The following is a 14,144-nucleotide window of genomic DNA, read 5'->3' on the forward strand; positions in this document are numbered from 1 at the left end:
CTTGGACAAAAATATCAGTTCCCCCCTCCAAGTTAACCTACACACTTAATGCAGTCCAAATAAAAATACCATCAGGTTTTTTTCTCATCAGAGTAAGACAAGTTGATTATAAAGTTTATTTAAAAGAAAAACAAGAAAAGATAGCTAGAAAAACACAAAATGAAAAGAAGAAAGCTAACCTTACTAGATATTTAAACGTATTATAAGGCTTATATAATTAAAACAATGTTGTAATGGCTCAGGAATACAGACCAATGGAGTAGAACAGAAAATCCAGAAATAGAACCAATTACACATACAAATACATTAAATAACAACAAAACAAAACATAAAAGCAGCTCAAATCAATAAGAGACTTTTAAATTAGTAATGTTGGCATAACTGGATATACATATGGAAAAAGAAAATTGGAACCAAACTTCATACCATACACCAGAACAAATGCGCAGAAAGAAAAGAGAGAGAGAAGGAAGGAAGGAAGGAAGGAAGGAAGGAAGGAAGGAAGGAAGGAAGGAAGGACGGACATACAGTTACTAGAGAAAAGATGAGTGAATTGCTATCACCAAGGAGTGGGTAAAACATTACTGAAAAATGACTCAAAAATCGACAAGCAAGAAGGGGAATGGGGTAACAAATTAGACTACATAAAAATTAAAACTTTTGAATGGCAAAAACACTGTAAGCAAAGCAGAAAGACAAATGACAGATGACCAAAAAAAATTTTTACAATTTATATCAGAGACAAAAAGTTATCATCTTTCCATATAGAGAGCCTCCAAAATTAGAAATAGAGGAATAATTACGTAGAGAAATAGGCTAAAAAAATGGACAGTTGACAGAAAAAGAAACAAACTGCTCTGAATATGAAAAGATGCCCAAACTAAGAGAGATGTAAATTAAAACTATATTTCTCACGAAAACTCCAGTAAGAGTCCAAAAAACGTGACAATATACTCAGAGGACAGTAGTATGGAGAAGCAAACAGGCCCTCTCATACAATTTTGTGGGAATGCAAAACTGTATAACCCTTACAAAGGAGAATTGGTTATATCTAGCAGGATTACCAGGCCTTTTGACCCAGCAAACTCACTTTTCTGACTCCCATAGATACCAACAAAAATACAGAAAGATGTATGCAGGACACTCATCTTTGTGGACTATTTTTAACAGCAAGGAGCTGCAAACGATGCAAATGTCCATTAATAGGGAACTGGTGGAATAAACTGTAGTACAATGGAATACATGTACAGTGATTAAAAAAGAACGAGGGCTTCCCTGGTGGCACAGTGGTTAAGAATCGTCCTGCCAATGCAGGGGACACGGGTTCGATTCCTGGGATGGGAACATCCCACATGCCGCAGAGCAACTAAGCCCACGTGCCACAACTATTGAAGCCCGCACGCCTAGAGCCCGTGCTCCACCACAAGACAAGCCACCGCAATGAGAGATCCTCGCACCACAACAAAGAGTAGCCCCTGCTTGCCACAGCTAGAGAAAGCCCGTGCGCAGCAACGAAGACCCAATGCAGCCAAATATAAACAACTAAATAAACAAATAACAAAATAAATCTAAAAAAAAGAACAAGGAATAGCTCTCTATACTACAGTCATCAGGTGATGAAACGCAGAACAGTATATAGTATGCTACCATTTTCTAAGAAAGGAGGGATACATACACACACACACACACACACATATATATAAAATTTGCGTATATATTTTTGAATGGCAAAAAAAATCCTCTTAAGATTAAAAAAAAGGAAAGATAAACCATTTAATGAAAAAAATTTCCTTAACAAAGGAGGAAATCATGATGAAGAGAAAGAGACAAAAGACCGACAACTTTGAATATATTTTCTTTATTGATTTGATTCAGATCTGTGTAAATAAGTCACAAAATTGTAAAACAAAAGTAAATTTAAAAGCAATTCATTATGGAAGCAACCCAAGCTTCCATCGACAGATGAATGGATAAACAGAATGTGGTACATAAATACAGTGGAATATTCTTCAGGAAGTAAATTCTGATACATGCTACAACATGAATGAACCCTGAGGACATTATGCTAAGTGACATAAACCAGTAATAAAAAGACAAATATTACATGATTCCACTTATATCAGATACCTAGAAGGGTCAAACTTACAGAGACAGAGAGCAGAATGGTGGTTGCCAGGAGCTACAGGAGGAGGAATTGGGAGTTGTTTAATGGGTACAGACAGAGTTTCAGTTTTGCAAGATGAAAAGTTTTAGAGATCTGTTACACAACAATGTGAATAAACATTACTGAAATGTGCACTTTAAAATGGTTAAGATGGTACATTTTGTTGTATGTTTTTAACCACAATTAAAAGTAAAAATAATTTCATAATAAAAATTTAAAAAGCAATTCCTAAGTATTGAAAATAACATGTAGTGAACCTAGCTATATACATGCAGATAGTAGTGTAAGCACAGAGAAACTATCTCAAGAAACTATCTCTTTTAAAACCAATGGTTGTACTATACATAGCCTAGCAGCAAAATAACAACCAAACAGAAAAACAAAAAACAAAAAAACTTTTAACTGTTTTCAGTAATTATACTGTTGGTGGTAATGTTGGTATTGCTATTCTAGGTACTGCGGGATAAAGCAATGAAAACAGAATATAACATAATTACTACCATCGCTAGTGACTCTGAGAACTGGGAGTGGTAGTGGTAGTGTGGAAAGAAGGAAATACACATACGTAAGAGGGAAGAGGTCAAGTAAAAACATCCTGAATACAAATGAGAACTATAAGCATAACATATTTTGACTTTAAAAACAAAAAATACCTCATATACATACTTCCCTGATATAACCACTAAAAAGGTCTGTAAATAGTTACCAACTTAGTGGCAAAGGCACCTCTACCACCCACACTGCTCCACTAAAAGAGAAGCAAGGCTCCTTGGACTAAGCTGATTCCAGGTCTGGAGCAGGAAAGGTACCAGATGAGTCCAGGACACTTTCTTGTGCTAGACAGCAAAGAAGCTATCACAACCAGCTAAGACTCAGGTCGAAATTACTTGGGAATCAACCAGAAGACATTCACATTAGTTAAAGGTGGAACAACTTGAAAATCAATAAGAATAAAAGCTACAATGGATTGAAATAATCAAATGCTTGAATTCTTGCCTTCATAATGATCTTTTAAAAAATAACTGGGTACTATGAGAAGATGCCAAACACTCAATTCCTTATTCTGAAAACTTGTAAACAAAGGAAAAGATTCAAGTTTTTATCTTGCCTTTTCTATGTAAACTGTCTCATTGACTAATAAGAGATAAGAGGAAATTTCTCCTTAAAGATGGACTTGCACTAATAAATAAAGCATAGGAAAGTGAAAAGACAACCTACGGAATGGGAGAAAATATTCACCAACCATGTACCTGATAAGGAACTTTATCTAAAAATATACAAACTCTAACAATGCAATAACACAGAGATAATCCAAATTAAAAATGGGCAAAGGATCTTAACAGATATTTCTCCAAAGAAGATTTACAAATAGTAAGTATATCAAAATATACTTATATCATGAGTTATCAGGGAAATGCAAACCAAAACCACACCTGCTAGAATGGCTAGGGAACAACACAGATAATACAAGTGTTGGTGAGGGTGTGGAAAATCAGAACTTGCATACACTGCTGGAGGGAACATAAAATGGTGCAGCTGCTTTGGAAAAGGGTCTGGTCATTCCTCTAATGGAATAGAGCTGCCATATGACCCAGCAAATCCACTCCTAGGTGTATATTTAAGAGAAAGACAGACTTATGTCCACACAAAAACTTGTACACAAATGTTTACAGCAGCACTATTCATCATACACAAAAAGTGAAAAAATACCAAATGTTCATCAACACACGAATGGATAAACAAAACGTGGTATACCTATACAATGGAATGTTATCAGGCCAAAAACAGGAATGAAGTACTGATGCACGTACCACACAGCTGAACTTGAGAATATTAACCGAAGTGAAAGAAGCCAATCATAAGAGACTACATATTATACGATTCCATTGATATGAAAATCTAGAAAAGGGAAACCTATAGAGACAGAAAGTAGAATAGTGGTTCCTTAGGGCTGAGGGGAGTGAGAGACAGCTAAAGGGTACAGGGCTGCTTTCTGATGTGATGAAATATTCTAAAATTGACTGTGGTAATGGATGCATTTGTCTGTGAAGACAAAAAACCACAGAATTGTACACTTAAAATGGATGAAGTTTTTGGTATGCGAATTATATCTCAATAAAGCTGTTTTAAAACAATAAAAGAGGGTTTTCCTGGTGGTGCAGTGGTTACAAATCTGCCTGCTAATGCAGGGCACACGGGTTCAAGCTCTGGGGAAGATCCCACATGCTGCGGAGCAACTAAGCCCGTGTGCCACAATTACTGAGCCTATGCTCTAGAGCCTGTGAGCCACAACTACTGGGCCCACATGCCACAACTACTGAAGCTCGCGTGCCTAGAGCCCGTGCTCCACAACAAGAGAAGCCACTGCAATGAGAAGCCGGCGAATCACAACAAAGAGTAGCCCCCACTCACCGCAAGTAGAGAAAGCCCGTGTGCAGAAACGAAGACCCAATAAATAAATAAATAAATATTTTAAAAAATAAAACAATAAAAGAAAAGAAAGCAGTAATGATAAAATCAGAATATCTCATTTTGCACCTCTAATCAACTAATGGATAGAAGTCTCCAGCTGCAGCATCACAGAGAGAGGTGCCACACACCTGGGCCTCCTGAAGGAAGAGGACCTGTGAAGTAGACTAAACCTCTAAACCTAACTAACTATTTACAGGAAATACAGAGGAAAAAGCAGCATGGTAAAGAACCATGGTAATGAAACAGCAAAATCCCCAAGACTGTCAGGAACTGTTAAAAGACAAGAATTCCAGTTTCTTCGACACATAAACTGCAGGGAGAAAAAGGAAAGGAAACTGATAAATAAAAAGAGATTTGTAAGACACGACAACTAATTCCAAAGTGTGGAACTTATCTAGATCCTGATTGTTTTTTTAAGTGCAAAAAAGAAAAATCATTTATGACATTAGAGATAACTGGAATTTTAACAATGACAGGATATGTAGTATGAAAGAATTATTCTTAATTTCTCAGATGTGAAATGGTCTTGTGGTTATATTTTAAAAAAGAGTATATGTTTAAATTCATATTAAATTCATATTAAAATATAGTGTATTTAGGACTTGCTTCAAATAATGTGAATGGGGGAAGTGGACATGGCAAAATTGGCCAACATTGATGGTTTGCTAGGGGTAGATAATGGGTTCAGGAGAGTTCATTATACTCTTTTTTTTTTTTTTTTGGTATGTTTAAAATCCACCAAAAAAGATTTTATTAAATCTCAGATGAGTTAAAAAAAAAAAAAGGAAAAAAATTCCCTACTATAATGAATAGCTATTAAGAAAAGAAAAATACACCTGAGACATTCCTAATCAGGCATTCTGTCCCTTAAGTAGGTATAGAGACAATATTTAAGATGCCGTTACCATAATCCCAGCAAAAAACACTAAAGACATTTTGAAAAATGGTATGAATATCACTGTGTAACTGAAAGGTCCTTCTCTACCCTCACCATCTGCTGCTATAATGAAACATACCAGAGTGCCTGACCTCTCTGTATGTCTCTGAACAGGAACATCTACTGCACGAGGCAATATCTGTTTAGGAGACAAGAGCTCAGAGTGAAGGTACATCAGAGAGAGACAGGACCACAAAATCTTCTGCATCGCAGTACCTGAAGCAGGTTCCCAGGCAGATTTTTCAAATTCAAAAAGCACAAGCACAAGATTTAAAAACAAAAACAACCTGAAAAACCACAACTCTACGTATCCTAAGACATCTCTGTATCTTAGAAAATGATAAGAGGGAAAAAAGAAGTTGGTTAAAATAGCTTATAGGGATTTAAGTTTTAAAATGCTCAAGGATATTTGAGAAGATGGAAGGATAAGAACTCATTTTAGTACTGATCATTAAATACTTAGCATGAAATTTTCTTCTAATCTGTTGGAAGCAAAGAGCCAGAAATAGATATGAAAATGCATGGGAAGGCAAAAAAGGAGTCCAAGGACTAAGAAAAGTATGATGGCTCAGACTCTCCACAACTGGCCTATGAGATACAGGAAGAATCAAAGAAGAAACCATCTATTGTCACTAAGATCTTCAATGAGCCACTGTCATCAATATGAAAATACCCAGAAGCCTCTTTGTCACCTTATCTAGACACAAGTCTTCTTACACTAACTTTTTTGTTAATAGACACTATTTTTTCGAGGAGTTTTAGGTTTACAGCAAAATCGAGCAGGAAGTATAGAATTCCCATATACTCCCACTCCCCACCCCCCCCAGGAAGAGCCTTCCCCCACCCATCAGCATCCCAAATCAGAGTGGGTACATTTGCTAAAATCAATGAACCTACACTGACACATCACTGTCATCCAAAGTCCATAGTTTACATTAGGGTTCACTCTCAGTGTTATACATTCTACAGGTTTTGATAAATGTGTATCTACCATTATGCTACGATACGGCATAGTGCTGCTGCCCTAAAAAATATCCTGCACTCTGCCTCTTCATCCCTTCTTCCCCCAAACCCACTGCAAATACTTCCTAACACTCTTTGAAAGTGTCCAAAACAGATTGGAATGAGCATTTTCAGTCCTCAAGGAAAGAAATCCCTACAGAGTCTACAGTGATAATGCTGGTCCCTTAGAAATTATATTACAGCTTTCTCCCTTTATTATGTACAGATACAGACTGTTGTTGCTAACAATTCACCAAAGCACATTTCCTAAATTATTATTAATTTTTGCAATGTACTGGCAACTCATTTCTTGATAGTAATATCCATTTGTCCTCTGCTTGGACTAACTTCAACGCTTTTAAAAAACCAATAAGCTTTTAAAAGAACCCTACTTGTTTTCCGGAGTTGTCAAAAGGCAAATCCGGGCCTTGGGCAGTGGCTTTTATCTTCCATCTGCACATTTTAACAATATAGCTTACAAACCTCTAAAGAAAACATCTGTCCATTTCTGACCCATGTCTCCACACTGCTGTTTTAAAATAATAGCTGGTTAAAGACTTCTCTCCAACCATTTAGAAAACAGGTTCTCTTGAAAAATGAGAGAAGAGAAGAGAAGAGAAGAGAAGAGAAGAGAAGAGAAGAGAAGAGAAGAGAAGAGAAGAGAAGGGAAGAAAAGAAAAGAAAAGAAAAGAAAAGAAAAGAAAAGAAAAGAAAAGAAAAGAAAAGGAGAAAAAATAAACCATTTCACTGAAGGCCTTTGGAGCTTTGTGGCGTTCCAGCCAGCTATAACAGGAAGAAGTAATTCACTGTAATTGTCCCAATTAAGAGACAGAAAATAAAGATAAAATTTGAGCTCTATTCTATTTTCAGAAACTAAAGGAGGTCATAAGCTTCCCCTTATGAAAATAAATTAAATCTTATAGAAATTTAAAAAGGAAAATATTTCAGGACCTGCGATCTTCTGTTCTGTCAATTTCCTTGCACCAATCAGTTATGATGGAAATATCATTCCCAGGGATGCTGCGCTCTCCCATCAAACCCAGTACTTTTTAAATGGTAGGTTTTAATTTTCTGACCCCAGAGAAAGGCATGATGTAAGATGAACAATTACCTTTGATTTTTCTTCATTTTCTCTATAAAATTCCGCCATCTGTTCCTCCTGCTCTTCAATAACATCCTTGAGGGTATCTACTTGGTATATCAAATTGTTCTTCTCATTGTCTAACTGTGCATTGGAAACCATGGCTTTCTTGTATTTTTCTTCCACTTCAGACAAAGACTCCTAAATGAAAGTCAAAGTCATCAGCCTAATATCTAAAGTACATTCATCGCCTATATGCCATATAACAGCAAACTATAACACTGGCACAAACACATGAAGATGCATTTTTGCAAAATAAAAGCAGTTTGGGGAACTCTCTGTTTAGTAACATGCACATAGAACAGGAGGACGACAATAAGCCAAGAATGCCATTATAAGCACTTTATGGGCTCTCTGCTGTCCAAGAAAACAAATTCAAGCAGCAATGTAGCCTCTGAAAGATGAAAAGGTATGCAGACAACATACAAGAGTCATAGTGTAAAAGTCATAAAAGAAGAATCATTAATGTTTTCAGAAATGTTACTCCTGTAGTTTTTAACAACAAGCTATTTGGTATTCTGAATGCAAGAGAATACAGATACAACAGAATACAGCCTCTCTTTACTCAAGTAAATTTCATACTTATTTGAATTGCACCACTTTCTGGACCTGTGTTTTCAGTACTTCCCTGGTCTGCATGACGTTAACATAAATGTATAAATATTTTGTCTAACAACTATTCATATATTAGCCATTTTTAAATAAGTAAGCAGTACAGAAACTATTATTTAAGGAAAAAGAGCTACCACTAAATGCTAAAGTTTTATATACTTCAAAGTTTTCTGCCAAAAATAGCTTACTGTCTATTTTGTAATAACTACATCTATTTTGGTAGATTACTACTATCTAGCAGTATTTTAAAGCTAAACAGAAAAATGTTTCACATAGAAAAAGTCATCACTTCTGGAAATAAATTTTTATTTTAATTTTTTTACTTTCGGCCCTGCGGCATGTGGGATCTTCTTAGTTCTAGGGAGTGAACCTGTGCCCCCTGCAATGGAAGCACAGAGTTTTAACTACTGGACCACCAGGGAATTCCCTGGAAATAAATCTTTAAAATACTAATGCAAATGTTTAACAAACAAAAGGTCACTGATATAAAACTGAGAGTCCAGAATCCTTACATTTATGATCAACTGATATTTGACAAGGGTGCCCAGACAACTTAGTGGGAAAAGAATAATTTTTTCAATAAATGGTGTTGGGACAACTGAGATCCACATGCAAGCAAATAAAGTTGGACTCCTACCTCACACCATACACAAAAATTAACTCAAAATGGATCAAACACCTAAATTAACAGCTAAAACTATAAAACTCTTCCCAAAAAACACAGGAGTAAATCTTCATGACTTTGGAGTGGGCAATGGTTTCTCAGATAGAATACCAAAAACTATCAATGAAAGAAACATAAACTTTATCAAAATTAAGAACTTTTATGCTACAAACAATACCACCAAGAAAGTAAAAAGACAACCCACAGAATGGGAGAAAATATCTGTAAATCTTATATCTGATAAGGAACTTGTATCCAGAATATATAAAGAACACTTAGAAATCAATAATTAAAAAACATATAATTCAATTTTAAAATGGGCAAGGATTTGACCAGATATTCCTCCAAAGATGGTGTACAAATGGATGATAAGAATACAAAAACATTCTTAATATAATTAGTGTTAGGAAATGCACATCAAAACATAACGAGATACTACTTCAGATCTACTAGGATGGTTATTATCTATAACTAAAAAACGAGAAACAAGATAAGTGTTGGTGAGGATATGGAAAAACTAGAATCCTTATACACTGCTGGTAAGAAGGTAAAATAGTGTAGCTGCTTAGGAAAACAGTTTGGCAGTACTTCAAAATGTTAAACAATGAGTTACCGTATGACACAACAATTCTATTCCTAGGTAATCTACCCAAGAGAAATGAAAAGATATGTCTACACAAAAAGCTGTACACAAATGTTTACAGCACCATTATTCATAATAGCCCAAAACTTGAAACAATCCAAATGCCTATCAACTCACAAACAGATAAACAAAATGTAGTAAATCCATACACTGGAATATTACTCAGCCATTTTAAAATATACATATACATACACACATTCATATATGACAAACAGATGCATGTTACAACACAGATGAACTCTGAAACATTATGTTAAGTAAAAAGTCAATCATGAAAGACAACACAGACTAGTGGTTACCCAGGGTTAGGTGCAGGAGTGGGAGTGGAGGAGTGGGGAACATCTGCTGATTAGTGTGGGGTTTCTTTTTGGAGTAATGAAAATGCTCTAAAATTGGTGATGGTTGCATAATTCTGTGACTATGCCAAAAAACCCCACTGAACTGTACACTTTAAATGGGTAAATTTTATGGTATGTGAATTACATCTCAATAAAGATGCAAACACACACAAACACATATGCATACACTTAATAATTCTTCACAAACCAGGACTGTATTAACAGGCAAGATTTATATTACAACTGAGAATAAATATACCCAAAATAAAGAACATAAGCAAAGTTAATTGTATAATCGTTCAAATATACTAGTATCTTAATACAACGCAGAATTTAGAATAATTCTGACCCATCTTAGTGGCTAAGAGCAAAAAAAAAAATGGGGCATGACTGCATGAACACCAGAATCTAACATAGTTCAAGCAGTAGCTGCAAGGACACAATATATAACATAATAAAACTGACATAAAATGTATGGAGTGTACTTTTCCTTTAAACAAGAGACCACAGAAAACTATTTTAAATTTAAAATTTAAAGTGCGTTGTTTTTTTTGGGGGGGGGGGGGGGGGGCGGGGCTGCGAGGCTTCCATAATCTTAGTTCCCCAACCAGGGACTGAACCCTCGGCAGTGAAAGCTCGGAGTTCTAACCACTGGACCGCCAGGGAATTCCCTCAAGGTAGTTTTAATGATTCTAATCTAGCTCACATAGTGATACCCACAAGGAATTAGTTTTACCTAAATGTGTTCAAGGCAGTGACTTTTCAGTATAGGTTCCGGACTAGCAGCAACAGCATAATCAGGGACCTGGCTAAAAATGCAAATTTGCAATGACCCCATCCTAGACCTACTGAATGAGAAAAGCTGGGCGTAGAGTCCAGCAATCTGTGTTTTAACAAGACCCAGGTGACTACGGATGGAGGGTAGAGTGGGGAAAAGCACCTCAAAGGCAGACATACTTAAGAATACTGTAATAAGCAATGACCCAGCATCCTCCTTTAATAGGATATGGATACATCACAGCACCGTGCTCTGACCACCAACCACATAATTTTTTAAATGATTTTTTTCTTTCATTTAAAAGAGTCATTTCAAGGATAAACATAATTTGAAGCCAAGTTCAATTATACACTAACCATGAATTAAGAAAGGGGATCTTATCTGTTTAGAGTCTCAAATAAGGGTAATCTGTTTTTTGTATCCTTCAAAGAATGCAATAAATGGTAGCTCTAAAAGACAAGGGGAAACTGTTTAAAATAAAGTAAGAATGCCTTTGAATCACCTGCTTTCCTGATACACTAAGTTACGTATGAGACTTTAAAATGAACGTATTTATTGAATTTACTGGATTTGTTCCCTTGATCTAAGATATTTCCAAGTCATATCTCTAAAACCTTAAAAGCGGGATTGAATCCCGAACATGAGAGCAGCGAGAGTGACTGAGCACATCACACACTAACTCTGGGATCCTCCTGACGTTTATGGCGACCACACACTGCTGTCAACAGCGTCCAGGCTTCCTGCAGGCACGCGCCATAGGCCTCCCCACCCCTTCTGGTCCTGCCTCTTAACCACGTGCCTTCTGGACCGCAATCACCTGCATGAAGTTTTCGGCTGGTAGCTGGGCTAAGTCCAGTCGTGCTGGGTGGCTGAGTAAGGCCTTGACCATCAGGCCCACACTTTGTCCTTTGAGCATATCCTGAGTCACCTCTCTGAATGCCTTGCGTATGCATTTTTAGAGGACTGGGGTGTATTTGTATTTCAAACTGGGGCTGACATGTGTTCAGAGAAACTTACAGTAACTCATAATACTAAGTTATAACTTCAAAAGAAAACACAGTGAAGAACGTGATAATCAAGTGCCATTTACAACTAAAACGTCTGCCTCACAGACACTTCTACTGAAAACTGGCAGCCCCCCTTGCTTGGAAAAAATAAAGCCCATTTAAATCTATCTCCAAACTCTTTAAGGCACCAAATCTGTGTAAACTTTCTTGATCTATATGTAAAAAAATCAAAACAAAAAGAAAACACAGCCCTCATCCTTCAGGGTCCTTCCTCCAGAGGGAATATGTGTAATAATGCTCTCTCTCTTAGATGATTCTTCTTTCTATTCCTAATACTGACTGAATTGGGTGACAGAAATAGGCAATGCTCTTTCATTTAGCTTGGAAGAATTTTAAGGTCCAATTCTCAATAAAAAAAATTTTTAGAACAATTTTTAGGTTTTTGCCCAACTCAATTTTGTAAGGCTAAGACACAAGGGATATGTAAGCATCTGATAAGGTTTAAAAACTGTAAGGCATAATATCTTTTACTGAATATTCCAAAAACTACACTACACATTTAAACATAAGCAGAGACTGGAAGCTGGCCTTTCCTATGCATTGCAGGTTAAGCACATGCTCGAAAGACAAACACTGTTAGTAAAGCTATGTGCAGTGGAGTTAAAAGAACTTGTGAAACCACCACTACCAACACTTCTGCATACAGAGAGCATGCTTGGGCTGCAGAATGGGCCCTGATACCTTTAGCTCCTTAAGCCCCTGCATGTATCTCCCTTCTACATCCTGTATCTGGTCCTTAAGGTCATAGATATCCTGCAGGACATAGGAATGAACCATTGCATAAAACCACACACAAAGTCTCAAAGGAGTCAGATGAAAAGGTGAATTACTTTTGTATATTCCAGACTAAAAGCAGAGAAATCGCAGTACACAAATGTAAATTGTCACCCCAAACTACTAAAAGGGACAAACAGGCCAGGTGACGGTGGGGCCAGTGATGGTCTGGAGTAATCAGCCTAACATAACAAATACTTTCTTGGCATTAACTCCTGTGGAAACATTAGCAGACAGCAGTGCGGCTGTGTATGGACAAAAGCCATATAAGTTTTAACATTTTTCAACATACAATTGAAGAAATTGCATAAATCACTCAAATAATTTTTAGCATAACACTTCCCCGAGAACTAGCAAAATGTGTAGCAAATTAATTGTAAGCTGAAAATTTTACTGAGTCATGCAGAAGTTTTTAAAAATGTAAAACTAGATATGAACAAAGCTGTCTTTCAATGACTTGGTTACTGACCACAATTAATTTGGGAGAAAGATAAGTAAAGGGAGGGATATTAAATACAAATATTTTAAACACAATGTCAAATGAGAGTCTCTACCCTGAGGACATCACTTAAATGATGAGAAAAGCTTTTGCTCCAAATGTTACCATAATCTTTATAAGAAAAGTGAAACAGGTCAAATTTTAAATGGAAAATATTGTTTTCCTTGTACCTGACCTTCTACATGAGGTGTATTCTGGATGGTTGATTTCAGTGGGAAATAACTGTTCCAGGGCCCTGAACTGTACGATTACAGGCAGGCTCAATTATCAAAGGCCCATTACACAGAGTTTCTGTTATACTTCCCCTGCCCCCTTCATTCCCTCCTTGGTAAGCTTGTCTTTTACTCACTGGTTCATTCAACAGACATTTATCGAGTGCCTATTAGGAGCCAAATGCTAGGATACAAAAATCTCATTTCCTTAAAGGAGGTTGTTCTCTCAAAGAAGAAATAACAAATACACAGAGAGCACAAGCTAAGTCTGAGGCTGGAATGCCCTCATCCTCCTGTCTTTTGTTCCACCACAAAACAGAACCTAAAGGCAAGACTGAGCTTATTCAACTCTGCACTCCTGTGCTTATGCCTGGTACTTAGTAAGAGCTCGATAATACTGACCCCTTCACAGCCAGAGCCAGGCTGACCTGGGCCTCCTTCTGCAGTGCCACCGCTGCTGTCTCAAACCTCCCCACCCTCTCCTAACCCTCAGCCCACTTTTCCAAGCTGCCCATTTCACAAGCCAGACTCCTGCTCCTGCCCCGCCCACAATTTTACTCAGCCACCACCCGTCCCCCCCCCTCCTCTGTGTCAGTGGGAAGGGGCAGGCACCTTCCATCCATCTGATCCCTGGACATTCCTCTCACCTACTCAGGCAATTTCTCAGTCAGGTACCCCTTCTCCTTCCTCAGCCTTCATAGTCTCTGCCTACTGGCTCAACGTGACCAATGAAAACAACAACTAATGCTGCCTTTAAAAGAAATAAAAAACCTCTTAACTTTCTCTCTCTCTATTGAGCAACCAACTTCCATCCTCTAATATTCCCTTCAGAGCAAGTTCC

General features: G+C 37.0%; 1 protein-coding gene across 21 annotated transcripts in view; it reads right to left on the bottom strand.

The window, feature by feature from the left end:
• LRRFIP2 (LRR binding FLII interacting protein 2) overlaps positions 1-14,144 on the bottom strand; it is a 109,263-nt gene that overhangs the window by 19,664 nt on the left and 75,455 nt on the right. For 13 of the 21 annotated variants that reach the window (XM_057705753.1, XM_057705754.1, XM_057705761.1 and 10 more), the window contains 2 exons: positions 12,500-12,571; positions 7,687-7,857 (listed from right to left, as the gene is read on the bottom strand). In XM_057705753.1, coding sequence (XP_057561736.1) covers positions 7,687-7,857; positions 12,500-12,571 — 243 coding nt within the window. The remainder of the gene's footprint in view (positions 1-7,686; positions 7,858-12,499; positions 12,572-14,144) is intronic. The other 8 variants (XM_057705758.1, XM_057705765.1, XM_057705762.1 and 5 more) reach the window with 1 other exon arrangement.

The sequence above is a fragment of the Hippopotamus amphibius genome, chromosome 13 (genome assembly GCF_030028045.1).
Source record: "Hippopotamus amphibius kiboko isolate mHipAmp2 chromosome 13, mHipAmp2.hap2, whole genome shotgun sequence".
In the NCBI taxonomy this organism is placed as follows: Eukaryota; Metazoa; Chordata; class Mammalia; order Artiodactyla; family Hippopotamidae; genus Hippopotamus; species Hippopotamus amphibius.